The sequence below is a fragment of the Clarias gariepinus genome, chromosome 18, assembly GCF_024256425.1.
Source record: "Clarias gariepinus isolate MV-2021 ecotype Netherlands chromosome 18, CGAR_prim_01v2, whole genome shotgun sequence".
Classification (NCBI taxonomy): domain Eukaryota; kingdom Metazoa; phylum Chordata; class Actinopteri; order Siluriformes; family Clariidae; genus Clarias; species Clarias gariepinus.
Window position 1 is genome coordinate 13,324,892 of NC_071117.1, and position 27,789 is coordinate 13,352,680.

General features: G+C 38.5%; 2 protein-coding genes across 7 annotated transcripts in view; both read left to right on the forward strand.

Annotated features, from left to right (window-relative positions):
• rims1b (regulating synaptic membrane exocytosis 1b) overlaps positions 1–16,868 on the forward strand; it is a 63,514-nt gene extending 46,646 nt beyond the window's left edge. Inside the window, exons 20-33 of one of the 5 annotated variants that reach the window (XM_053476752.1) lie at positions 1,587–1,676; positions 2,175–2,240; positions 3,976–4,059; positions 4,495–4,601; positions 4,680–4,798; positions 5,589–5,740; positions 6,041–6,193; positions 8,025–8,027; positions 8,961–9,178; positions 10,709–10,856; positions 11,662–11,768; positions 11,935–12,036; positions 13,020–13,159; positions 13,363–16,868. In XM_053476752.1, coding sequence (XP_053332727.1) covers positions 1,587–1,676; positions 2,175–2,240; positions 3,976–4,059; positions 4,495–4,601; positions 4,680–4,798; positions 5,589–5,740; positions 6,041–6,193; positions 8,025–8,027; positions 8,961–9,178; positions 10,709–10,856; positions 11,662–11,768; positions 11,935–12,036; positions 13,020–13,159; positions 13,363–13,578 — 1,705 coding nt within the window. In that variant the 3' untranslated portion in view covers positions 13,579–16,868. Of the gene's footprint in view, positions 1–614; positions 735–1,586; positions 1,677–2,174; positions 2,241–3,975; positions 4,060–4,494; positions 4,602–4,679; positions 4,799–5,588; positions 5,741–6,040; positions 6,194–8,024; positions 8,028–8,960; positions 9,179–10,708; positions 10,857–11,661; positions 11,769–11,934; positions 12,037–13,019; positions 13,160–13,362 lie in introns of all 5 variants that reach the window. The other 4 variants (XM_053476749.1, XM_053476748.1, XM_053476750.1 and 1 more) reach the window with 4 other exon arrangements.
• A 9,886-nt stretch (positions 16,869–26,754) lies between these two features.
• kcnq5b (potassium voltage-gated channel, KQT-like subfamily, member 5b) overlaps positions 26,755–27,789 on the forward strand; it is a 109,926-nt gene continuing 108,891 nt past the window's right edge. For both annotated transcript variants that reach the window (XM_053476881.1, XM_053476882.1), the window contains exon 1: positions 26,755–27,306. In XM_053476881.1, coding sequence (XP_053332856.1) covers positions 27,029–27,306 — 278 coding nt within the window. In that variant the 5' untranslated portion in view covers positions 26,755–27,028. The remainder of the gene's footprint in view (positions 27,307–27,789) is intronic.

A 27,789-nucleotide genomic window follows, 5' to 3' on the forward strand; every position in this document is an offset into this window, starting at 1 on the left:
TCCCCGCGACCCAAAAACAAAAGAAAACAGAAATACAAATAAACCCAAGAGCTATATCTCAGATCTTACAGGCTTCACTGAGCATGTGAAATATTAAAGTCCATGTCAGCACAATTAGAAGAAGACTGAACAGTTGGCTTAAAAGAGTTGCCAGCAGAAACTTCTGTCTAAAATGAACATGAAAGCACGACTTAAGTTTTTCCTGGTAAAGGTGGACCTACAGGCTAGTTAGTATTGCCCACATGATTTTTTTTTCATGATTTATTTATTTTTGGATTCAATAAATAATGCCACATTGAAAAAAGTTATATATTGCTGTTCGTCTCAGGTTGTATCTTCCGAATACCCAATTTTATTACAAAAAAACAGAATTAAAAGAAGAGGCACTAACCTTTTACCACCCATCTTTCTCCTTTTAGTTCTTTTACACAATTTGTGTGGTTTCTTGATGTGTTTCCTGGTTTAACACATATATTTACATAAGGAGGTCAATACTTTAATTTGCTTATGAAATTTTTTGATTCTTGTGCTTTTTCAACATTTAATTTTTGTATTTGCATTTTGGCTTTCTTGCATGCTTTTTTTTTTATTTTTATTTTTATTCCCATGTTAAGCTCCACCCTTCCCGCATGCCTAAAGAGCAAATCGACACGGCGTCTCGAAGGGGGTGGGGTCTTGCTTCGTAGCCCCACCCCACAGCGTGTCCTCAGATTTACAGATGAGGTCAGCATTAGGTAAGATAGCTTGGTTTGGAAAAACAAAAGATTTTTCCATACAAGCATAAATAAAATGTACAGTATGTACGGCTTGAATGTACACAATAACGTCGAACAATAGACTATCCACTGAAAAATGGTTATTCGTTTTATATATGTATAACCATGGCACTTAAATATTGACAGTCGTAACGACACAGGACTTTGGTCAAGGTTGTATAGCTGGTCTGTTGTAAATCCATGCAGCTCATTAGCGGAATATTTAAACCTCCCATTAGACCTAACTGCTGAAGCTCAACTAATTCATCTTCACTGCTGATTTACCTGCAACCATCTGGAGCATGTTCTTTTGTACATCGATTCCGATTGGTCTTTGGAACTTTAATCAGCATTGTTTATTAAGGGTGTCAGGTTTCAGGGTAGTACAGTCTCACGATCAGCTGGCTGCAAAACAAACAAGACTTAAGAGAGGAAAATAGAACTAAGGCTGGATGCCAGGTGTGTCAATATACTGCACCTACAGACCCAGTTTGTGTGTCGGCCAGTTGGCCAAAGATTAAGGCCCAGTCCCAAATCATTAATGAGACGTTTTGGCAGCTAGAGGCAGAAGCTCCCCCTTCAGTGAGCAACTGGCTTAGTTTTTAAAGTTCCCACAATGCAGCATTCCCAAAAAATGTGGTTTAAACATGCATTCTTTTTAATAAACAAGCAACATTTATAATGTAGTGAATTTATATGTGAATTTACTCTTATTTCTTTAAATATCCTATTTTACCTTATTCTTTATCATATGGTTTTTTTTTTATCTTTTTGTATTATTTATTTAATTTTTGCTTCCTTCCTACCTTCCTTCCTTCCTTCTTTCCACAGTGATCTTCAGCCAGCACTGGATCGGGTGCGAAGTGCCAGTACGACCTGTTTGAGGCCTGAAAGCAGTTTCCGCTCCCCTGACAGAGAAAGGTACAAAGAAATAAAAGGCAACAATAAAAAGAAAAGGAAAAAAAAAACATGCACGCACACGCACTTTATACTGCTACAGAGTGTTCCAGAAGTAATAGCACCGTTACTAAATTACCAACAGTCCATAATGTGTCATTGTTATTTTTTTATTAATTAATCGACAAAATGGAAAATAATTGTAATGTGTGCTGCGTTTTATCACAGAGCCTCTGTTTGTTTGTTTTTTTGTTGTTTTTTTCATTTTCTGTTCGAACATTATGTTCTGCACCTGCTGATATATTTTTATCAGGCTGCACATTCACCGCTCTCAGCACTATTAAAATCCTAATGTAGACGGTGTGCAGATTGATTCTAATTTGAATGCTATAATAACAGACTAGACACTGTCCTCAGGCCGAAATGAGAGACGCCCACCCCATTTTATCTTTCCATTCAACGGCTTTCTCATATCTCATCTTTTCTTTTGTCTTCTGTTCATTTATCGCCTGCCGTGTTCAGGCTGTCAGGCAGTTTGGACAGGCCTGTGTGCGCAAAAACTAACAAGAAATCCATTGATGGTGACAGGTAAGATTTTTTGAGCATCATGTTTGTTTATTTTATTCTTCTCTCTCTTTTCTCACACCTCCTTTTTTTACTTTTTGTCTCTTCACTTTTATAGATCATGGGGGTTGCCCTATAAAAAGGGTTATACTGCTAATGTAGACTCGTTTTGAAGGACAACTACTGTATGGAAAATATCAGAATACAATATTTACATAATGTCTTGATGCACTAGGTTTGGGGCGACACAGTGGTTTAGTGGTTAGTACAGTCGCCCCACGTCTCCAGGGTCTGTGTGCATGGAGTTTGCATGTTCTCCCCGTGCTTGGCGGGTTTTCTCCCGGTACTCTGGTTTCCTCCCACAGTCCAAAGACATGCAGATTAGGCAAATTTTTGTTCCCGTATTGTTCATAGTATGTGCATGTGTGCACTGCAATAGATTGGCACCCCATCCTGAAGGTACCCTCGTGCCCTTAGTCTCCTGGGTTACGCTCCAGCCCCCACGAACCCTGTACACAAGATGAAGCAGTATACAGTAGGTCTGGAGTGATTTCCTTAAATTTTTTTTTTTTTTTTTTTTAATGCTCCCTTCATAGATGAATAATTTAATTGTTGCACTGCCTCAAAAATTTCGCCCTATTAGTAAATACATAGAAGCCGAAACTGTTATAACATGTTTTTTATATCCGTATTTAAATATTTAATTTTTTGACTTATATAAACTTTATTATTGTTTTACTCTTCTTTAAACTTATCAATCCATCCATTATGGGTCAACTTCAGAGTTGTCTATTTAAGTTTTACATCAATAATTATTGTTAATTAAAGTAAACAGATTATGCATCTGGATTTGTCTCTGATGTATGCTTTTAGAACATCTGTATACTGTAATATAGAAGTAAGATACAGTTGTACTAATAATACAATGAAATACAAAGTAGGTAAAGATTCAAAACGATTTCAAATGGTAGTGATCTGATATATTATATACAGCACTGTATTTCTCAATTTAATAATATGACTTTTGATCACATTTATTGGCTAGCGGCTTATTAAATACACTAGTAAAACACTGGGATAAGTGCATTATTGTAGCAGGGGATTATATAGAGAAATAAAGGTCGTTTTTTTACTCTTATAACTGTGATTCTGCACAATCAAAAGTCCTGGTTTGACTTGAACACCCATCATATTTAATTTCATGCAGCAAAAAAAGTGCACCATTGTATAACAAAATTTATATTGAGTTCTAAACTTGACTTCCCTAAATTCTTTGCGCATCTGATGGTTTAGTTGTCTATCCTGTGTAGGGGCCCATCACAGGGACCTTAGGGCACAAGACAGGGTGCAAGCGTGATGGGGTGCCAACCCATTGCAGGCCACAAGCACACTCACACACACACACACAGCAAGCAATCATCTGTTTGGGTTAGAGCGTACTTAAAGTAGTCCTTGGTGGAGAAGTTAATTTTATTATAATAATTAACATGCCCTATAATATATAGGTAAGTAAATGTCGACAGTAAAATCCCATGTTGAATGAACACCTTCAGAGTTCACTTGAGTCTAACACAGGAGATTTTTTCCTATTATGATGAAGTCTACAGTGATAATCCATACTGTACAACTAATTCTTAAATTATACCCTCAATATGAATATGGATTAATTTTTTTTTTATGTTGCATGCCTTGTTTTATTTTTTTGGGCTCCTTCTTCATACATCTCGCCTTTTTTTTGTCATTTCATTACTGCATCCAGGATCCAGCCCACCTCCATCCTGCGGGGCAGCAGGTGGAGGACAAATGGCCCAATCCAGCCCTTTGGGCACCCCAGCCAGGACAGGTGCATTCTGGTTAATCACAAAAAAAAAAAAAAAGATAAATAAATAAATAAATACATTTCCCAATATGACATTGGTTGCCCCTCTTTTGGCTAATTTTCAGTTTTGCAACAAGATTCAGGCGTTGGGTGCAAACCCAAATTTTCCGACTATTGTAAATAAAACTTGAAGCCTTGGTTTATAGAAACCGCAACGCAGTGTGATTGAGATATAATGGTACAGTAGTAGATCAATGGGTAAGGCATATGACTGTTAATGTGACCACCACATTGCCAAGAGCAAGAGCCTGTAAGTCAGATTGGAATCTGAAAGGAGGTGGACGTACCAAAGGAGGCTGAACTAAACAGTTACATAGCCAATGATATGTCCTCTACATTACATTAGATATATAGTATATGTATCATCAATCTCTTTCTCTCTTTGTCTGTCTCTCCCAGAGCGCACCTTCATGTTGGACGTAACTCCCCTACAGAGTCTCCCTTATCAGTGCGCAGAGGAAGACAGCTCCCACAACTCCCTGCTAAGAGCAGCAGTATAGAGCAAGGTAGTCTGTCTATCTGTCTGTCTATTTATCTGTCTGTCTGTCTATCTATCCATTTATCTATCTAATTATCGTCCTCAGCTCTGGCGGTAGATGACCGGGCTCGACAGTTGAGTCAAATCCGGGTTCCGTCATATCGGCCAGGTTCGTCCGCCAGCTCAGGCCACGAACAAGACACGGATCTGAAGAACAAGAGAGATGTGAGTCAGTTGTATACACACCCAGCTTTACACTGAGACATACAGTAGTATAGGCCATTAAGAGTACCTGTACATAACACCTCTTCATTCATAAAGAAATGACAGATTAGTCTTAAGTAGGTAATGATATAGAAATATGGCAACACATACTGTACGTATCCACAGTTATCACATTATATTCAAATCCAAATTGTATTAGATTGAAGATATGTGCAGTTGTTGATATGGTGAAATTTGCTGTAATATTTTTTATTATCAGTGTCAGCAGCTCTTTTTGTCCTGACACAGGAAAGTCAAAGACTCTCTGAAACATTACTGTACAAGCTGCATCATTTGAACTTAAGCAGGGACTGATGCAGCTGTAATTTAAGTGATAACTGGCTAAATTCAATGACTTTCTACAACATTAAATGTAAATACTGTACATGTAAATAAAAAGGTATGATCTGTCATACTTACAATGAAAATTAACATTGTTAATTATCACTGTGTTGTATTTTAATTAAAGTTTAATTACATTTAAATTAAGTGCATTTAGAAGATGTCCTTATCCAGATGTGCTTTGTAGCCTTTATCAGGCTGAAGATAAAAGAAGTGTATGAGTCAAGTGCAGACCTAAACTCAATAGAAACCAGTTGGACAAATGGTGTAGAAGGCGTTAGCGGTCAAGAACCAGTATATGTATTTCGGTTCTTACATACATTTTGTATTTATATTTCGAAAATAATGTGACACATGAATTGTACAGGATGTTCAGAGCAGGCTAGATATGATGTTTTTTAATATCTAGATGTATAAGCGGAGCTGCGATAACATGTCGGCGAGGTCGTCGGACAGTGACGTGAGCGACGTGTCGGCCATCTCCCGAGCCAGCAGTGCCTCCCGTCTGAGCAGCGCTAGCTACATGTCTGTCCAATCAGAGAGGCCACATGGACGGTTCAGGTTGGAGAAACTTTTCAAGCAAAAGCAATGTCAATTATGCACATATTTTTCTGCCTAATCAGTAATCTCAGACTTATCAAGCTTTAACATTATTTCTAAAAATGTCTGCAGACACGATCATGACATCCAATTTACTGTACTAGCATGTCAAATTTCCTCAATGCAGTGTTTTGTTTAGTTTTTTCTTTTTGCACGGCTTTGCATGCTCGTCCCCCATTATGCATGTCTTGTCTCTCTATCGTCCCCTTTTTTTTTCCTCCTTTTGCATCCTCCTACTTTGCTAAACCGCCGGGTTCAAAGGTCAAAGTCACTTGAAAATTGCAAAGGGGAGGAGAAAAGGGAAAGAAGGATCTCATGGGGGGTGAGCGGACCCGAGCAGAGGAGGAGCTTGGGAAAGAGGCGCTTCTCAGAGGAACTGAAACACCGGCGCCACACTGTGGCTGGAGATGTCAGGTAACCGCGAGATAGACGGGACCTGCACTCCACTGGGATTAGAGGAACCTATAATAACTTTTGTAGTCTGTGTTCAGTCATCAAAGTTATTTATAGGTAATAACGCTCAACTGGGGCCAGCCAATCAGGGGCGTCTGTGAGCTCGTGCAAGCAGAAGGAGCGGATAGCGCTGTCCTCTGAGTGTGTTACACCACCCCCAACAGTGCATGAGCAAGCAGTTCGAAAAGATGATAGTCTGCGGCCCTCCTGACTGAGTGGTAGTAGTAGCCTTAATGTGGAGCCCCCTAGTGGCGAAGAGGAATTGGACACGACTAAATTAGGGAGAAAATTCCTAAATAATCCTAAAAAGCAAAAAAAAAAAAAATCTTAACTATAATGGAACTATAATTATTAGATCATGAAATTGATAGGAACATCACCATCACAAGGCGGAGCTCAGACCAGGTGATTATCTGAACCGCTGGTCAAGGTGTGTGTATACAACAAGAACAAACTAAATTCCACATTTTAGATTTTCCTATAATAATGCAAAATGTTTAAGAAGAATTATATGAGTCTGTGGAGAGTCACTCTATTATAAAGTCCAGACAAACGTCTGTACAAACGTCTGGTGCTCTGGAAGCCAACTGGAGCGTTATGAGATTCTGCAGCTGGAGGCTCCTGACACACATTTGGGGAGTGGGCTGAAAAGATTTTGAGACAAATGCAAGAATTTGCTCATGTTTGGCTTGAAACAGTGTCCCCCAGCCAAAGAACTCACTTTATTACAAAGATGAATGTGATGCTTTTTTTAGTCATTAGCTAATCAGAGTCTTCCATATGAAATAAAGGTTGTCCTGTCTGAATGAGGAAATGTGTTTAGTTCCAAAGATGTTCTTCTGTAGAAAAAAAAATAAAAATAACAGTTGCATGACAGACCCAGGTGTTTGCTCTATTTGCTAAATTTCTCATTTTCTCTGATTAAATCACTAATAAACTACTTGTTCTGACTAAAATCAATCATCTGACACAACTGCGGAGGCAATACGCTTGGTTTCTCATGCTTTTCATCTCTACACAGTTTACCCACATTTTACTCACACGCCTACTTTCCTGGCACACACCACGAAGCTGTTGTTCTGCATGTGCTTAGTAGTTCATTACGCTACTTCATTCTGCTCATGTGTTTTGTTTTGTTTTTCTGTGTGTGTGTGTTCGTGTACACTGTGTCTAATCTGTCTTTTAGAGCCTTCCTTGCATGCCTCCAGTCATACATCCGATGCTGGGCTGCCGCACCATCACCTGACCCCCTTCCACCAAACCCCCTAACACCCCGTCCTTCTCTTACCCCTCTACATTCCAAAGGGGAGAAGCCCACCACCTCCCTCCCTCTCCCTACACAAAGTACACAAAGTATGACGGTTATTGGAGCTGGGGAGGGAGAAGAGAGCGTGACGGGACGATCCTGCAGCACTGTGACTCCCTCAGAGCATGTTGACACACGCGAGCTCCTCCGGAGACACAGCGCTCTGCTACACTGCTGTGTGAATAGAAACGAATCGTCAAACTAAATGATTGGGAGAAATTTTTATAACATCTACATAAAAACTCTTTCTGACAACCGACATAAATATACATAAAGGTTATATTATACAAGCTTATTCCAATAGGGCCCGGTTATTATAAGGACACAATTTGTTTCGAAAAGTAAAACTCTTTTATTACACATAAGTAAAATATTTAAAACATTTGTTTAGATTTAATTTCAATGATAAGAGCATAAAACTCAGGAAAATCCAAATATTAGAATATTTTCCATACAGACAATATAAGAATGTAAAATTATGAAAAGTAGGTTAATTAAGCATTCAACTAACACTTGGTCAGGTTTCTCAAAGCATCAGGGCCAAAGGGCATGGAGGTGATCAGCCTGTGCCATGGCTGTCATTATCGAAGACCAGGTTGCTTTGATAGCAGCCTTCATCTCGTCTTTTTTATTGTGTCGGGTGTTTTTAATCGTCCTCTTCCTCATCTTTTTAATATCTCATAGATTTTCTCTCTTTCATTGTAAAAAAAAACAAAACTTTTCCCTAATATACCTTCTATACCTTTTTAAATGCACTGTACATAGTAAGGTAACATGTTTATGTTGACACAAGGTAGTGATGAAAACTTTCCCCTGAAAACTTTTAGGGTTGTCATCCATTAAGACAAAAAAAAGGCTGTGACAGTATAACACATAATCTAAATTAGGACACTATGACAGCTGACTGCAATATAATTCTTTCTCTGTGAGCCTACATTAAGATGTTATAACAGTTGACTTTGTTATACTGTACAGTAACACTTCTGGACTGACTTCTATTAAGATATCATGGCAGGGTGACCCAGTAGCTATGACTCAGTCACAGTGATATTAAGACGTTGTCATAAAATTTTATAAATGTATGAAATCAGACTTAATTTTTTTATATTTAATTCAAATTAAATGTTAAATTTATTGCACTTAGTGTTTATGAATAGTAATGAACAGACAATGGATGATTGTAATATTTATCTTTAGATTTTAGAAACATTCATTGTTTGGCTCAATTTCTTTAATAAATTAAAAAAAACTCATTTGTCAGTTGCTTTTATAAAAAAAAAATACAAACAAGTGATTCTTAGAAAAAGCAGCACTTTTAGGTAGTGAGTAACTGCATGAAAATATTCTTTTAAAAAAAGTAGTTTAGCAAGCAGGATCTGAGTGTTCAGATTTGTGCCTTTGGGTCGCTCTCTGTTCCTGTAGGCAGGTTCGGGCCTCAGTGGGCCGCTGCATGTTAAAGAGCACGAGTGTGAGCGGGGAAATCAACACGCCAGAGCGGACAGACGGCAGCCAGTCGGACACGGCGCTTGGCACAGTGGGCAGCAACAGCAGCAAGAAGCGTCGTTCCAGCCTCAATGCCCGTTTTGTAGCCATCGTGGGCAACAGGCGCAGCCGCAGCACCTCTCAGATCGGCCAGACAGGTCAGACTTTTACTTTTACAGCTTTACCATTAGTGAGCAATTACTCACTACATGCATCATTGACCGTATAATATTAATACTGTTTAAAATATTGTCACAGTATGCTTTTCTGAGATACAGTATCACTGATTTTAAGGTCTTTTTATCATTTTTGGCATAATAATAATTGTAAGTCAGTATGATGGCGTAGTGGTTAGAACTATCGCATTGCACCTCCAGGGTCAGGGTTAATTCTTGCCTTGGTTCTGTGTGCATGGAGATGTACGTTCTCACGGTGCTTGGTGGGTTTGCTCCAGGTACGCCCGTTCCCTTCCACAGTCCAAAGACATGCAAATTAAGCTAATTGCTGTTCCCAAATTGCCTGTAGTGAGTAAGAGTGTGAGTGTGAGTGTATGCCCTGTGATTGGAGTATCAACACGTCCAGAGTGTACCCCGCCTCATGCCCTAAATCTCCTGGGATAGGCTCCCTTACAGGATAAGTGGTATCGAAGATGAATAAATTAATAATAATGGTATTATTATTATTCATTTATTATTATAAATGAAGACAATATATCAAGTTCTTTCTAATTGGATCCATTTCTGAAACACCAATTAAGCTAAATTGGTCATACTAGCCAGGAGGAAGCGGTGGGAATACTTTCCAATACTAGGCAATCATGGGTGCAAGGGGGTGGGGGGTGGGGGTTCTTTTCAATTTTAGGCAGGTGGTCATAAGGTTATGGCTGATCGATGTACATATTTATACAATCATTTATTAATTCTATTTAATCTATTTTAATTTATTAATTATATATATTTATATATCACTATATTGTTTAGTTGGGAGAGATTTATATATATATATATATATATATATATATATATATATATATATAAATCTCCCCCAACAGTGTTCTCTAATAATTTCCTGCTTACCATCTCACAAAAAAAGCTGCACTTCAATCAACTTCTCTTTAATAAACGCAACCACAGCCATTTCCTTACCCTTTAAAAGTCAGGAGTGACTCGGCGTTATTCCCTGTGAGACGGCTGGCCATGCTGGGACTGAGGTGCAGAGGCTAGCGTTTGCCCCGCTGCACTTGTTCGCTTTGAAGCCGACATAAAAGCACATTAAAGATCTCACAGGCCTGGAGCGACACTCCACTCTGTTCTGACATTTTTAAGTACAAAGACTCTGGTGAAGGAGATGAAGCTTTTTACTTCTGTGGAAGGAAAAAGCAGGCAGTTAGCTCAGCGCTGCTGGCTAACGTTTCAATTAGAAGCAAAACTGCTGCTGAGATTATTTTAGCAGCTTTAAACATTTATCAAATGCTTGATGGTTTTTCTACCATGGGTGTACATGTTTGTGAAGAATACACTTCATAACTGACATAAAGTTATATCTGGTTCTAGCTACAAAAAACAATTAGCCGCCATTACATTTCTGTAAAGATTAGCATTGCAGTGCTAACTGAGGTAAATTGAGCTTTCAGTACTAATTAGCACCAGGAGACCTTTTTTTTCATGGATTGTGCTGTCTGTCTCCAGAATCTTCCAATAAAAAGGCAAAGGGGAGTGGGACAATACAGCGGAGTCAGGAGACAGGCATGGCCGTCGAGCTGCAGCGCAACATGAGTCGACAGCCGAGCCGTGAGTCCAACAACGGCAGCATGGCCAGCTACAACTCAGAGGGAAGGTCAGACATGTTTTCTACCACTTTTATACACAGACAGAAATCAGAAACAGCCCTTCGTGTATTAAACAGTACACATTTCTGTGTTTTATTAGCTTTAGTTCTTGAGTGCATTTTATACAATGTCTTGGTTTGAGTTAACACAATATAGGTATAGGTATCTTTTAAAAATGATATGTATTACAGCTTGTTTTTTGGGTATTTTTGGTTAGGACATCCACACCGAGAGAACAAAAACTGTCAGTCAAAATACAAAAAAAGGTGAAATATAGTAGTACTCCAGATGTTGCTCTCATTGATCATTTGCCTATAACAGCATATCCCAAAGTGTTTCATTCCTTTTTTTTACCACTGCAAGTTGCCCAAAAAATATGGAATTTAATTACTTATAATGGCATATCATGTTTATACCATGTACAGTATATTAAATATACAAGCTATAATTAGTTTTTACCCCACCAGCCAGAGTTAAAAATAAAGTCGAGAAGACGTTCCATATAGCAGAAATTTTACTGACTTTTATGACTGACAGTAAAGACTCTAATAAAAGTTGATCGGTTGAATCTGCTTAAAGAAAATGTCATTATATCAATGATTAAATGCATCTTTTTGATAAATAATATACCTCAGATCATTATCTGTAAATAGCTTGTTTCTATAGAAATAATAATCTTAGTTCATTACAGCCAGCATAACTGTTAAAAAAAAAAAAATCAACACCATCTAGTGTAAGAATTCACGGTTGTGGTATAAGATGACAACTCTATCAATAGCACTCTGTCTTACCGTCCGGTTGCTGCTCTTTCAGTCCGATCTTCCCAGCCGTGAGGGTGGAGACTCAGTTCAGTGACTTTCTGGACGGACTGGGTCCTGCCCAACTTGTGGGCCGACAAACTCTGGCCACTCCTGCTATTGGTGTGTTACGTCTTTTCTATTGACTCTAAAATCTGTTCATGATAAATATTGTCATATTTCAGAATGAGATCTTGATCACGTATTTCCTGTTAATGAGCATATTACTGTAGATATATTTTTAAATTAAACTAATTCTGAAGAATCGCTGTTTTTACACTCTGAACAGGAGACATCCAGATTGGCATGGTGAACAAGAAAGGTAAGCTGGAGGTGGAGGTGATCCGAGCACGTGGCCTCATCCAAAAACCAGGATCCAAATCCCTCCCAGGTCAGTCCCTTGTAATAAAATACCGTACTGGTTATTGATGTGTTTTTTTAAAGGAAGAAATGTTAAGTTATTTATAATTTAATACACAGTTAACAGTGTAAAGTTTTGCACATTTCTCCTATTTGTTATCAGTTACATTGTTGTTTTTTTCTTAGAAATGTATGAAGGTAGATTTAAAGCTGTTGCTTTTTATTTTATTGAAAATTTTAAACTTTTTTTTTGTATAGGCTTGACTCTAATTTACTTTTTAAAGGCATCTGGTTTTAATAAAGTCAAATCTTTTAGTCTTATCGGGTGTTAAGCACAGGCCATAACAAGAGCTTTAAATAAGAGGGGCCTTTAAGTCAAACTGGGACCTTTGGTGAAAATTCTCATGAATAAAGATGTAAAACTGTGTGACAAATATATTGAATAAGACAATACGTACATGAATTATGATCCTGGCCAAGCTGGCTCCTTGAAATCCTGAAAAATCTTGATTGATCCTTGAAAATCAAAAACCTGTCACAAAATTGCGAAAGAGAGATGTGTGTGTCTTCGGGAACTGTACCCACAATCATTCACCAACACCATTTGCATATTTCGGGAACTCAGCTGGAAGTAATTGCCTCATCCCTTGTACAGTACTTACCTCTCTCAAAGTCATTTTTACATGTTTGGGATTACATTAAAGGAGTTCCTGGGAGGCCAGAGTTTCAGATGTGAAGCAGGCAGTCTAATCATGGCTATAGCAGGGGAATATATAGATAGAAATAAAGATAGTTTTTGCTCTCATAACTGTGTTTACAATCAAAGTCACACCCCTCGTACATACAGTATATTATGACATTTATTGCTATTTATTTACACTCTGGTAATAATAGGGATTTAACTGTAATTACTGTGACAAACTTCACAAGAGAGTTCACAAAAGAGAGAAAAAAAAAAAGAATATTACTGACCTCAAAGCAGTGTAAGTGGAGAAATTTTTTTTTTCTTCTCAGCTCCTTATGTAAAGGTGTACCTGCTAGAAAACGGGGCATATGTGGCCAAGAAGAAAACGAAAATTGCACGGAAAACGTTGGACCCGCTGTACCAGCAGACCCTGCAGTTTGAAGAGAGCCCCCAGGGGAAAGTGTTACAGGTGGGTCATTGTTCTACCTTTCAATGTCAGTGCACAGCTCTGGAGGAAAAGGTCAGTAGACGTAGGGTTACAGACACAGACTAAATTATTGTTGCATCTTGCAATATAAAGGCACATGGATCTATTTTTCGCAGATGTAAGTGCAATTTGCTAATACAACACTGGCATAGTGGAATGAGAGTCAATTGTCAACTTCCTTCCAGGTCATCGTCTGGGGAGATTATGGACGAATGGACCACAAATCCTTCATGGGAGTAGCACAAATTCTATTGGAGGAGCTGGACCTGGCCAGCAACGTGATTGGCTGGTACAAACTGTTTCCACCGTCTTCTTTAGTAGACCCCACGCTAGCTTCGCTGACTAGACGAGCTTCCCAGACGTCTCTGGACAGTTCTTCAGGACCTGGGGTTCGATCCTAGTGCACTAACTTACAAAGCACACCCCACACTCTCCACTACAGAAAATCAACTGTGGACATGACAGGACCACAATAAGAGGCAGAGCGGGAAAAAAAATGCGATGAACAAAAGACGAAAAATGACAATCACTCCTGTCGATTACGTTGGGGTTTGTATTGTTTCTTTTTGTTTTTCCCCCCTCTGTTGTGCGTCTCCGCGAAATAAGGCCTCTATATTCTGCCGATTCTGTTTGTCCGTGACAAACCGTTAAATTAATCGCAGCGCCGGAGCTGCAGTAAAGTTCAAAAGTAAGCAGGGTGATTTTCAAATGTTATTCAATATTTAACAGAGCAGCAGAATGTATCGATCTAGAAACACAATGCGACCTCCGACCAAGAGATTGTGGCGTCTCGAAAGAGACTCCTGTATAGGCGAGCATTGAAAGTCAAAAGGTTATGATGGTGAAAGGAGCAAGGCCATTCCAAAAAGGGATGATTTGGTGCCTAAACATCAAGAACCCAGAGCTACGGTCCGATATCCGTAGAACGTCATTGTTCCAACAGAGGCTACGTTCTCCTCAATGTTTCCTCTTCGTTTATTCTTTCTTTCAGCTAATTTCTTTTTAGTACCTCTAACACTCAAGTTATGAGGTTTGTGTTGTCTACAAAAGTACAGTGTGCATGGTGACGATGCTGAGAATGAGAAAACAAAAAAAAAAACAGGACTTGAGAAAATGTGTTCCCTAAAAACATTTCCAACACTTGATTTCGCTTTCTCATGCGTATACTTTCTATTTACGCAGAACAGTTTTCCATACGCTTTCACACCGTGAACCCTTCCTGATGGTCTATGAGTGTATGATGATGATGATGATACAGTTACAGACTTTTAAAACGCCACATTGACCAAAGACTCACAGTTCTAAACATCAAGAGGACCAAAAAGGCGTATTTGCGATTCACAAGAAGGAAATCACCAAAAAAACAACAACAAAAAAAAATAGTTCAAATAATAAGTTAACATGGCTAATAGAAAAGGGAAAGTAGTGAGGACCAGCACAATTTTAATGGTTTTGTTGATAATAAATGGTCACCACTGGCTTTCATTTCTGTCAGCAATGTTGCAATCTTTGTTTTTTATTATTATTTCATTACTAAAGAGCTTCTTTATCGTCATCTTTAGACTGAAAGCACCATTCTTCCAGCAAAAGAGTATTGCTGCCATTTACACCTTGCATTAGCGTTTCAACTATTTTGTTTCCCCATTTAAAATGCAAATAACAGCTAGCTGTTGGGTCAGTAGATAAGGCTTTGGGGTACCAAGCTACTGTACGACTGAGCAAGATACTCAACCTTCAATGCATTGATTGTATTCGGCATCAAGTGTACATCACCAAGCCGAGCGTGCAAAGGTACCAATGACCTAGCTGTCACTATGAGAGTTCTTGTAACGACTGAAATGAGTTTTGTGGTATCCCTCTAGCACATGAGATATTTGGGTTATGCCAATTTGCCCAAAAAAAAAACATCTGACAAATTGGGTAATAACACAACCTGACACCAATTACTGCAAAACACCACAAGAGGAAGATCTTGAGTTCTTATGCGAGAATTTTTGTTCAAGTGCCTATAAAATGGCTTGATTTGATTACGTTGAAGTTTTGTCAAATGGCTTGATTGAATCCAACAGCAAACAAATCACACTTAATCTAACTCAATAGCAGATTAACAAACCGGCTAAACATGCAGCCAAGTGTTTAAAGGAAATTTTCAGATATGTGAAACGTTTCGCTGCCATTTAGCTCGTTGCAATATTGTAGAAAAATGAGTGCACACACATGCACGCACGCACATATACAGACTCCAAACATATTTCTATCACATAATAGACAGATGTTGTACAACTAATAAAAACTACAGAAATAATGCTAATTAAAAAAAATAAACCCAGGACATACAAAATCTGGACTGGATGCCAATTGAACGAGCACATGATGAGTCATATCAACATTTTCACCAAATGATAAGCAAGCAAATTAAAGTGAAATTATTACTTTTTTTCCTTGTAGTCAATACTATATGTTGGCTAATTTGAGTTTGCAATTTCAAAAAACTTGTACAAAAAAATCGAAGGCATCATTTTTGTGATTTTGCTTTAACAGTCACTTTGAGGTGCATTGACAAGTTGCACAGTACAGGCAATTACAGTTTGAGTGGCATTACAATACAATTGAAAAAGAGAGATTATCTGTTTTCAGCCGGCTCTGGGATTGAGATCGTCCAATTTTTTGTAGGAGAGCGAGCATCAGATTTTTTCTCCAGAAGCCTAAGCCACAATCATATTTTGACAGCAGTAGCTGCTAACACCAGGGATGCATCAGATCGAGTATATTTTTGGTACTCGTCAACACCAAATCTTATAACAAAATTTTTAAACAACTTAGTAATTCAGCAATCAGGGTTTAATGGTACATTTTACTGCTCAAGCAATGAACTTATGCTGGGGTAAGTCAAACCGGGACTTTTAATCATGCAAAAGTTCGAAGGAATGACTGCCCATTTATTGATATACAGCGAGGGGAATTTAATCCTTTCCAGAGGCGAGTTCTTAAGGTGGGAATTCGTATTGCAGAACGCATTTTCCCATAAAAAGTAATGCAAATCAAGTTTGACTTGAATGCCACTTTTTTTTTATTATTATTTCACCATGTAAACATACTCAAGATGAACATGCTTTATTAAACATATATATAGAGATATTTTATTTAAAGACTTGTGTTATGGAAGGCCTTAATTATATCTCTTCACTTTTTTTGTATAAACATCGACAACAATTGTGATATATGTCTGTTTTAGTCACACATTATCACGTAGTATCAGATGTCGGTTTTTGGCAAATAAATACCTGTATACTGATATTCCTGTCAGTATCGATGCATCCCTGGCAAACAGAATTATCGTTCTCTCATTAAAAAAAAATGTTAAAGCAAGGTATAAATGGGGCCTTTTGTTTAGAAGTGGGGGTTGTTTACATATACGGTTACATAGGACACAATATTATATCAAATTACATATTATTTATTTTATCTCCAGAAATCTACGACCAGACTGGGTGAATTTTTTAAGATGGTGTATTATGTAACACATCATATTCTAGCATATTTTTTCCATTTCCATGCGCATGGAATTGGGTATTTTTTCAATGCTTTTTTTGTTTTGTTTTGCAGCTTAAATGCAAGCACAAGAACAATGATGTTACAATATAGGAAGAAAAGACAAAAAATAGGGAAATATTTGTATTTTGTTCATATATCAGATTTTTTTATAATAATAATAATAACAATAATAATAATAATAATAATAATTATTATTATTATTATTATTATTATTGCTATTATTATTATTATTATTTAACATTCATGGAAATAATTCCCCTATGTGACGTTCGAGATGACCATTCACATTTTGTCATTGCTTCTACAAACGCCAATCATCTGCCAAGCTACTGGCCCCTCCCACCAGAGGGGGCGGAGCAGCATGACCTATTCCGAGCTGCATGCACATTTTTATAAACAAACAAAACAGTACAACAAAAAAAAAGCTACAGAAATTGATACCTGTGTTAGTTCCACATACAGTAGGCCAGCTTGTTTGTTGCATGTACTTGTACAGTTTGCTTGTACTTGATTATAACGAGATAAACTAAGAAACTAAAGCCATTCACTCTCAGATCCACGGGGGAAAAAAACCTCCAATACTTGTCCTACATTCCGGTGATGAATGTTTTATTTTTTATTTTTCTTGCATTTCTTTGTCTTTTCTTATCCCTTTTAAGGGATATGTGGTGTACTGTAAAACTGATCATATCCTAACCGCCTTCTTTTACAAATATCTCATATGTAAATGATTCTTTACCTCCGAGACACAGAGATTAGCTAGTTATACGTAAATTAGAGTGACACATAGCTACTGAACTGAACAGGTGTGAAATACAATAATACATGCACAGATTGTAAATATGAACTAACCAATAAGTCGGTTAAGCCATATTTGCAAAAAGAGGCCAAGGATTTTCTTGCAAAAGACATCTCTGTTCCAGAGGGACCGCTGACTCGCTGGAGCTGAGTCGAGATGTCAGGACCCTCCGATAACATCTCACGCTTAGCCGGCCCGACCGCTCGGCCACAACACGACCATCTCTGTGCTTTCAATACAAGCCTCTATCTCTCTTCAAGATGCATTCATTAAAGGAAAAAAAATTAGCCAAGATCGTTTTCTTTTTTACGTGAGCCTGGTTTTCGTTTGATTTTATCAGTATTACTGAGTATAGAATGAAAAGAAAACTACAAAAATGCTGATTGTTTACAACTCACTATATGTTCCAATGAAATGAGTCAAGACAAAAAATAAATAGGATACATTTAAATAAAAGTATTCACTTGCAACACTTTTGTTTGTATAAAGATGTGGCTCAAATGATGTGTATGTTTTATATTTAAAAAAAAAAGAGTTAATTTTTATTATTTCCAAATAAAAAAGTGTGTGGAAGAACTTTTTTGTATTGTTTTTATATTTGTCCGTCTATTCGTCTAGGAACCTCCGTAGTCACACTAGGCACCTTGGAGGCCAGTGGTGACCGTTGTATTTATTCCCATTTTTACGATCATGGTCGGACCTCTGGTCAACAGTCACACATGCATTCACACACTATGGGCAATTTGGGAACGTCAAGTAGCCTAATCTGCATGTCTTTGGACTGTTGGAGGAAACCAGAGTACCTGGAGGAAACCCACCAGGAAGAACATGCAGACTTCACGCACACAGACCCCGAGGCAGGACATGTGGACATGACAATCTGCTCAACAGGGGAGATTTGGCCAGTTTACTTACAGTAGAAGCTTGACACAGTCCTTGATGAAATGCATCCTTTGAGTGCTGGCTCATTCCGCCAGCTTCCAGCTGCTACAGAAAAATAATTTTAAATAATGTGAGTAATAGCAATTGATGAGGTAATGAGGCTTGATAATGGTTGACAGTGAAGACAGACTGTATACTTTAGAAATTGAAAGTGCTTGCGTCAGTCCTAACATACTTTGGCTGTAAGAGAGTGTGATGGAAGACAGGTGTGCACAGTCAGTAATCTGGTGTATGTGACCAGTTAAAAGCTTGTAATGGTCGAAAGTTCTTGTTGGCCATGTTTGGGCACCACACTGTATTCTGGAAATTGCGGCTGGATGTGAATGCCAGTATAGACACAGCATAACCACCCACCAAAACACAACCCGTAACCATTGGGTGGCTTGAGATGCTAGTATGCTTATTCCCAAACCTGTTCAGTCCTCAATAACCAGCAGTTGAGTCTGTTGGGCTTGGCGTTCTATACTGTAGCAGCAATGGTGGATGATACTCCAGGATACCCCATGATGCCCCAGGATGCACCAGATCATGCATCTTGATCATTCCAGAGGTCAAACCTACCAGAACCTGGGTAAGTACAGTATGGGTAAACTTCCAATGCCCAGGAGGACCTGACAAAACAACCAGTTGAAGGACACAGTAAAGAGACTCAGAAAACAATCAGAGATCACCACGGTTATGATTATGATGGCAAGGTGAGGCTCAAGGTGCTGAAACATTGGACGTGGTATGCAGTTACCACCTGGCAGAGTTCGAGGTACATTGGCTTGAGCACTTGCTGAACAGGAGGGGATGTACAGGTTGATGTCTCAATGCATATTCAGCCACCTTCCCTGAAGGAGCGGATAAATTTTGAGAGTTGAGACTTGAGAGGTGTAGGACCAGGTGCTGTACAACTTTCATCCCAAATGATTACAACACTTTCCTCTGGCAAGATGCATTCATCAGATACTTCTTTAAGGGAATCTGATGAAGAATAGGACCCACCTGGCTCGGTGATGTCATTTTGATTATTTTAATCTACTTCAAGTTCTCGTGGTCAGTTTAGATAACAAAAGGGTAGAAGGCTCCTTCAGACATTTCCATCACTTCTCTAATGCTGGTCTAACTGTGAGTAGATCTCTGTTGCCTACCTTATATTTACCTTCAGCTAAAGTCATCTTACGAGAGAAAAATGCTACATTTTTTTTTGTTCAGACCTTTTGTTCAGACCTTTGAGTTAGAACAGCACTGACTCCAAACTCATAATCAGGCTTTTTCTCTTCTCAAAAACTATAGGAACTGGCTTCCACAGGAGGTGCAATGTCCCATTGTTATCAGTGGGAATGCAGTTTTTTGAAGCTTTACTCTGGTCCATGAGCACACTCTCTGGTCCAGTGATGAACCCTAGAAATACTGCTTTGTGAGTGTGAAACACCCATAAACTTGGTGTTTTTTACGCTTTAATATAGACACTTCAGGAAATGGTGGGAAACTGGTTCGCGCAGGACCGTTAACTCCTTTGCAAATTGTCAAGCCATGTGGACATGTCCATCAGCTCATTGGGGGAGATTTGGTACATGGCAGTTCATTTAGCAGCTTGACACAGCCCTTGATAAAATGCATCCTTTGAGTGCTAGCTTATTCCATCAACTTCCAGCTGCCAGGGTGCAAACACTCAATGCATTTTCGGCTGCACTTTGGCCTCCTTGTTTGAGTGCAAGCAGGAGTTCAAGTTCTGTTCTCAAGGGAAAGGCTAGTTAGTGAGCATGTTAAAGAACCGAGCTATATTTGTGTCTTCAGAAACCCCCCCTCCTGGCTAGCAAAGTGGAGCATGCCTTGCAGCATAATGCTCTTATGCTCGGCTAGCTCTACTGGAGTACTTCCAATGAGCGTAGCATCCAATGAGCGTGGCTGCAGAATGAGGTGGTGACATGGGCTGTGCTGACAAGGAGGCTTAATGTGGTGATCTCCTCAATTTCTTGGTGTTGCTCTTTAACAATCTGCCTCTGAGCAAGTAATTGTTGACGGAAGTAAAAAATTACTTCATGAGATGAAGTATTGTATCATAAACGAAGGTGAAAACAAAAGTGCTAATGGATTTTATTAAATTCTGCAATGAATCAGAATTGGAAACAGGTAACAGGAAATGATCAGGCATTTAACAAACAACATGACTAAGGCAGGACAAGACCAAGCCAGGAAACAAGAAATAAGATCAAAAATGTGCTAGCAATACAGGGTAAGGCTTGGTAATGACTGGCTAATCGGGACACATACTTTGCGTATTGCATGTGGAGAGTTTCTGTATTCTAGAAATTGAAGTTTAAAATTGAATAAAATATTGTCATATGTTCATGTCATAACAATCTTTTATTACTCATCTTAAACATAAATACAGGTATTTTAAATAATCAATATTTATTGTTAGCTATAATACGTGTCATGGCCTGTCAATTTATGTAAGCTACTAGAATCTATGCTAGACTGACTTAGCAAATTAGCAAAGTTACTTTCAAATTATATGGGGTTCATGTTTTGTAGACAGACAAAGCAGACACACAATCGTTACTGCACACAGATAGCACAGATAGTGTTATATAAAGTACAGTGTGTAGGCCATAGCAGATGACAAACTGACCAAAATCTTTTTTATCTTTTTTTTACAATGATTAATTAAATTGGATGCTTGTTTTGCAAAGTAAATAGCTTTTATTTACTCTATTCAGTCTGTGTGTGGATAAGAAGAAAAATGTGTTGCATGGGAATAGTGGACATCAGTTATAGAAATCTGCCTAAAATGTACAAAAAGTTTAAACACATGACGTTAATTGCAATAGTTTGTTCTTTTAAAGCGGCACTGTGGACTAAGTGGTTAGCACAGTCGCCCTGCAACTAAAGGTTCTGGGTTTGATTCCTGCCTCAGTGTCTGTGTACATGGAGTTGGCATGTTCTCCCTGTGCTTGGTGGGTTTCCTCCAAGTGCTCCAGTTTCCTTCGACAGCCCAACGACATGCAGATTATGCTAATTGGTGTCCCCAGATTGCCTGTAAAGTGTGAATTTGTGTGTGTGTGTGTGCCCTGAGATAAATGGCACCCTGTCCAGGTTGCAACCCACCTAGTGCACTGGGATAGGCTTGAAGCCCCCCGCAACCCTGTATAAAAGGTAAAGGGGTATACACAATGAGTGAGTGAGAGTGAGTGCTATTTCATGTCTGTTTTGTTTGTGCAGATGTAAAGCAAAGTAACTTGCAATTTTAGTCACCAGCAGATGGCAGACTTTTGTCAGGATGAGTGTTAGATGACTAGTTCAGGGTTGTCAAAGCACTCTAGGGCAACCAACACTGCCTTGCAGACACCCTATGCAATCAGTTCTGCCTCTGTTTGGCAACTTTTTCTGGGTCATTCTCCAGCCGTTTCATCCACAAACGCTTATTCTGTCATGGCATCTGATGAGCCAGCATGAATGTGCTCCAGGGACTCATTAAGCTCCAAATGTGGCCAATTACTGCCTTATTACTCGTGTCTTTTTACTGAGCAGATCAAGTCCTCACAGATTACACTCCAGACTGAGAAGATAGGATGTATTTAGGAAATTGATTAGCAATTATAGGGAAATACTTTAAAGGAGTGTTCTCTGATGCTTGATTCGAGGATGTGTGGGTGTGAATAAAAAAAAAAAAGGTACAGAATCCTAAGGATCCAATTATTTTAGGAAATGTTGGTTTAAAGGCAAATGATGGAGATTCATAAGAAATGAAAAGAAATAAAATAAAAAACACATGCTGTTTATAGGAATATAATCAACAGGAGGTGATAAAAAATGGAACAAGAAAAACTATTGAACAGGTGAAATCAGGTGTGGCTTCTGCTTTGTTGGAATAAAAACTTGCACCCACACCCACAGGCCCTTTCTGGAGAAAATTGGACACCGCTGTTATAGCAGCTATAAATTCTACTGTGTTGTTCCTTTTACCATCTTCTCTCATAGTTCGTCATGTTACCAAGAAAGTAGAAAGGTTTAATATAACAGTTTTACCTTCAACCTTTGGGTTCGACATCGGACCCAACATACACCCCTTCCCCCAGGGGATTTTAATTTTTATTTTTATTAAAAAAATTTTTTTGCAAAAGGCTGTTTCACACTAATTTTAAGAGGAAGAATCATACCAAAACAGTTTTCGTTTTTTTTCTGTTGACCAATCCACAAGTTAAACATATTGGTTGGCCTTTTATTCTTCCTCTTGTCATAGTCCATGTGATTAGTTTTCCTCGGGCCTGCAGTTACTTATGCGTGCTTGAGAACATGCAAAGGATGGGTTGGATGCAACACAAGTCTCACACAGGAGTGCGGAATGGGATTCTTTGCTTGCCAGTTACATTAAATTTAAAAAGCCCACCACTTCATCATAATATAAGATGATATTTGGGTGATTAGTGTTTAATTGGCTAGTTTTAATTTCTGGGGTTTGATTGCAACTGCCAATCCACGATAAATTATGCCTATGGCTCCAACTGTTACAAACCACTGGCTGTGGATATTCTTTTCTAAAATGCTTAATAGCAAACATTCCTTTTATGTTATTAATTGAATTTTTTGTAATAAAAATCCATTTACTGGTGTTTTAGCCATACAAGTATACAAAATATAAGTTGTTACTTAACAGTAATACTTTTATTACATTTTATTGTGAATTTGTGATTTGTAAATTTAAGCACCATGGTTGAATAATTTTTAACAAATCAGTGACCATGCAGAGTTGAATGGATTTACATCAATATCATGAAAAAAGACCAAAACTTTAGCCAAGAATGTAAACTATGATAATACTGTTATTCTAAGAAGACATAATGTATTTGGTTATTTAAGGAATTTTTGGCACTCATTTCATCACCCATTTAAAAAAAAAAAAAAAGTAGCTATATACTCAAACTTGTAAAGTTATGCGAGATGTGTCTCACCACAGTACGTCAGAGGAAGTGTGTTGTTCCTGTTGAAAGAAAAACTTAAACACTCAACTTCCGCTTTATATCGAAATAACTGGGTGTGAGACACTTAAGTGAAAGTTTATTCAACTTTCTATTTTCAAACTATTTTGGAGGGCTGAGCTGAGCTGAATTTTATATTTATAGTTTATATGTTGCAAACATTAGATATGAACAGTTGAACATCAGCAAATGTTTGACGACATTTTTATTTCTAGTTTTATAGCCCCTGCAATAAGATTAAATATGAAAAATTATGGTGGTCACACTTGTAGCTTGTTGTAGCTTTACAATACCCCTCCACTGGAACTAATTGGCCAAAACCTGTTCCAGCATGATAGTATCCTTGTGCACGAAGTACGACATGAAAGGGAAAACAAGACATGGTTTTTCAAGTTTAGAACAGAAGAACTCAGGGGTCCTGCACAAAGCCCTGACCTCAACCCTACTGAACTGGAACATAAATTCTTGAGTAAATGATCAAATCCCTGTAGCCACACTCCAAAACCCTATTAGAAAGCCATTCCAGAAGAATGGAGCTTATTATACCAGGAACAGGTTCAACTCTGGAATGGGATGTTTCAGAAATAAATATAAGAGTGATGGTCATATGGATGAATGGATAAATGGATGGATAGATGGCACCAAAGGAAATTAGAGTTAGAGTTAATGCAGCAGCATTACGTAACACCATAACAAAGATATTAGAAGTAAACAGGAATAAAAGTAATAAAATATAAATACAGTATTCAAAACTTTGCATCAACACAAATATTACAAAATGTACGAAAGTGACTTAATAAAAAAAAAGTATCCAGTCTGCATAACTGTGGAAGGAAATTGTGCATATTGTGAAAGAGATTAGTGCAACATCATGCATACTGTTTATAAGGTGGTTGTGTAAAAGTCCTAGGTACATTCAAATAACCGCTGCAAAGGAAGTATGTCTTTAATATAAAAATTTCTACATAAAAAAAACTATAAAAAACAGTAAACGATAATTCATGAAACAAAGTCAATAACTGATGACCTTTTGCTTTAAAAAAGTGTAAAATTTCTGCAGTATAAGGAAATTAGCTGCTTGGTTTTACTGAACATTCTGCAGAACCAGTCACATCCATTCTAAATATATTTTTTTGTAATATTCTTTTTTTTTGTAGCTGGAATAGTAATGTTTTGAAATCACAATTGTATTTGTTTTATCTTCTTCTTCAAGGTTTTTTTTTCTTTAAATTTGTTGTTTTCAAAGTTTTATTATTTTTGACAGTGTATATTAATACTGAAGACATAGAAATTTTGACAGAACAAATATGGAATTATGTATTCAACAACAATGTGTTAAATAATCTAGAATATGTTATATTTTTGATACTTCAAAGTAGGCAACTTGTGTACTTGTTGACTGCTTTTCCTTCACTCTCCAGTCCAATTTATCTCTAACCTTCTCAATTGGATTTAGATTAAATGCCAATCAGCACTAGAGGTGTATTTGGGGTCAGTGTCTTGTTGGAAAATAAATGATGATTCCACTACGTGCAAACCATTTGGGAAGAGATATTGATGCAAAATGCTGCGGTAACCCTGCTGGTTAAGTGTGCCCTCAATTTTGACCAACTCACCCACTGGCTCTTCTACTTGTTGTTTTTCCAAAGTAATTTTTTCTTGGCTTCAATTCAACCACAAAGGCCTGACTTACACATTTTCCTCAGAACAAAAGATGTTGAAATGCAACATCTGCATCTTGAATTCTAAGAAGCATTTATGTGTGCTCTAATCAGATGTGTTCTAAGCTAGGAGTTTCTGAGACTGGTTATTCTAATAAACTTATCCTCTGCAGCAGCGGTAGCTTATAATACATAGACGTGCATAAAGTAGTAACAGTTAATTTCTTATCAGAGAAGGTCGACACTATCCAAGTGTCCCTGATGAACTGGGTCAGGGATACTCATCTGTCTCCACTGTCTCAGACACTGTTGTTAACTTGCATTCGGTGCCTGAAAAGACTTTTGGCAGCAATCTGCTTTATTTTTAATAGTCTGACTTTTACAGTCTTCTGGGGTTAAACAGATTATTGTTTTTACTGTGGAATGTAACAGAGCCTAAGCGGCACAGATATGTCCAGGCAAAAAAGCATAGATCAGTGATGTAAAAAAAAGAAAAGAAATGCTTTTATGGAAGCCTTGCCAGTGAGTGCATGTTAACATGAAGGCTCCAGACAACAAACTGTGCATTTGGGTTTTCGGATATGTCAGGTAGAACAAAAGTTATTACTTTTATATAATGTGTAAATGTTAACACTACCGAAATATGGAAATGATGTTGCAAAAAATGATTATAGACTATTAAAAAATCTTAAAATTATTGTGTTTTTATTCGTTTTTGGTCATAGAAACATAGAAACAACCAAAAAAAAAAAAAAACATGTGTACATGTGTATCTGTGCTATTTTTTTTTGCCTATGTGCCCCACTTGTAATTTTTCTTGTCATGTTTATATAGCTTACTAAAATGAAATAAAATTCCATTTATGATATTGCCTATGTTGCGCTGAAAAAGAAAAAAAACGCTATAATGCACAATCCTGAGACCTATATATGTTTAAATATATAAATGCAGCAAAGTTGAAGACTCAAGTAAAAAGTAAGAGTACTATAACTTTATTTAATCATTGTTACTGGATGCCACCAAAGTTGGTGTGAGCGGTGACCAAATTAGATAGATAGATAGATAGATAGATCTTTTTGAAGCAGATTTTTCTTTTCGCATAAATGCATTCCTTCTTATTCTGTCTGAATGCAGTAGAAGAGGTAGCACTATATTTTCACATGGTCATTTCTGACAGTGATTTTTTAAATGATAAATTTTTACATTTATTATGCATTATTTATTATTATTACAGTATTATTGACAGTTGTGGGTGACCTGTGAAAAGAGCTTTCTTTGCTAGTTTTGCAATAATTAAATAAAAGCAGAGAGACAGACAAAGAGAGAGAGAGAGAGATTGTTTAAACCACCTGTGTGATTTGACTTTCTCTGAGGTGAGATGCACCTCTACACCTCTTTACTGAATAAACCCGGAGCTCTGATTCTGGAGGATGCTGAGGAAGAAATCGCATTTCGTGCACAACCTGCAACGAGCACGATGTACCGCTTCGAAAAGGATGTAAACACGCATGAAAACGTGCGTGCATGCGTGCGCTGTTGAGACGCAGTGTTTTGCTGCTCAAAGCAGAGCTCCTACAGACGCGTTTCCTGTGCGCGCGCTTCTCACTTCAGCGTGACAGAGCGAAAGCACGCGGCATCGATGCGCACCGAGGACCCCGCGCGACCGCTCCGAGTTTATTAAACTGATCGTCAACGACTTTGGACGTTTTTGTGTGTGTTTGTGTGTGTGTGTTTTCTCACTTCGCACGTGGGGAGGAGCAACGCGAAGACGACGGGAAAAAAAGAGCTTTCCTGGGGCATGTGCGTCTGGCGGGAAACCTGTTTCGCGTCCGGTTTTCCCGTGAAGCGTCGCGTGGAAGTGTGAGCGGCGGCGGCGGCGCACGCATGAGCCGCGCGCTCGGAACGGCGCGCACTCTCCGGTGACGAAATGCCGCGCGACCGCGGCGGAGACGAAGGCGCGTCCGGCGGCGTGCGCCTTGAGACACGCGCGACGGAGGACGTGGAGCGCGGCGGAGCTGGCGCGCGGCGCTCGGGCGCGGACGGACGGCGGGGAGAGCGCGGCGCTCGCCTCAGCCTGCTCGGCAAGCCGCTGGTGTACGGCGCGCAAAGCGGCCGCAGGAACGCGCGCTACCGCCGCCTGCAGAACTGTCTGTACAACGTGCTCGAGCGACCGCGAGCCTGGGCGTTCGTCTATCACGCGCTTGTGTGAGTCCCCAAAAAGATTTTTCTTTTCTTTTTTTTTTTTTAAATGCTTTAATCGTCAACCTGTTGCAACACTGCTAAACTCATAAACTGTTCTTTTATCATTGACTTTCCCAGTGCAACATTTTAATGTGCATCAGTGGCCCCTAGGGCCACATGTGGTGCCTTAAACTGATTTACATTTTAGAAAATGACACAATTTTTTTGAACGTGTACGCCTAGAGATCTGCAGAGCTCAACTCTGAGCCTTTCCTCTCCTCAATCCTCCCTGTCACAGCAGGGGCTGAGGATGCTTTAGTGCCATTGTTGCTCAGCATCACTTCTGGGAATGCACTTCCAGACCCAGTTTCTGATTGCACTCTGATCACACTGCCCAGTGGACTAGTTATGGGGATGCACTATGGGGATTTTATATTCAGTCCAGTGCAGTTTACTATATAAAGGGAAATTGACAAGAAATTGGTAAGAATTGTAAAAAATGGTTCT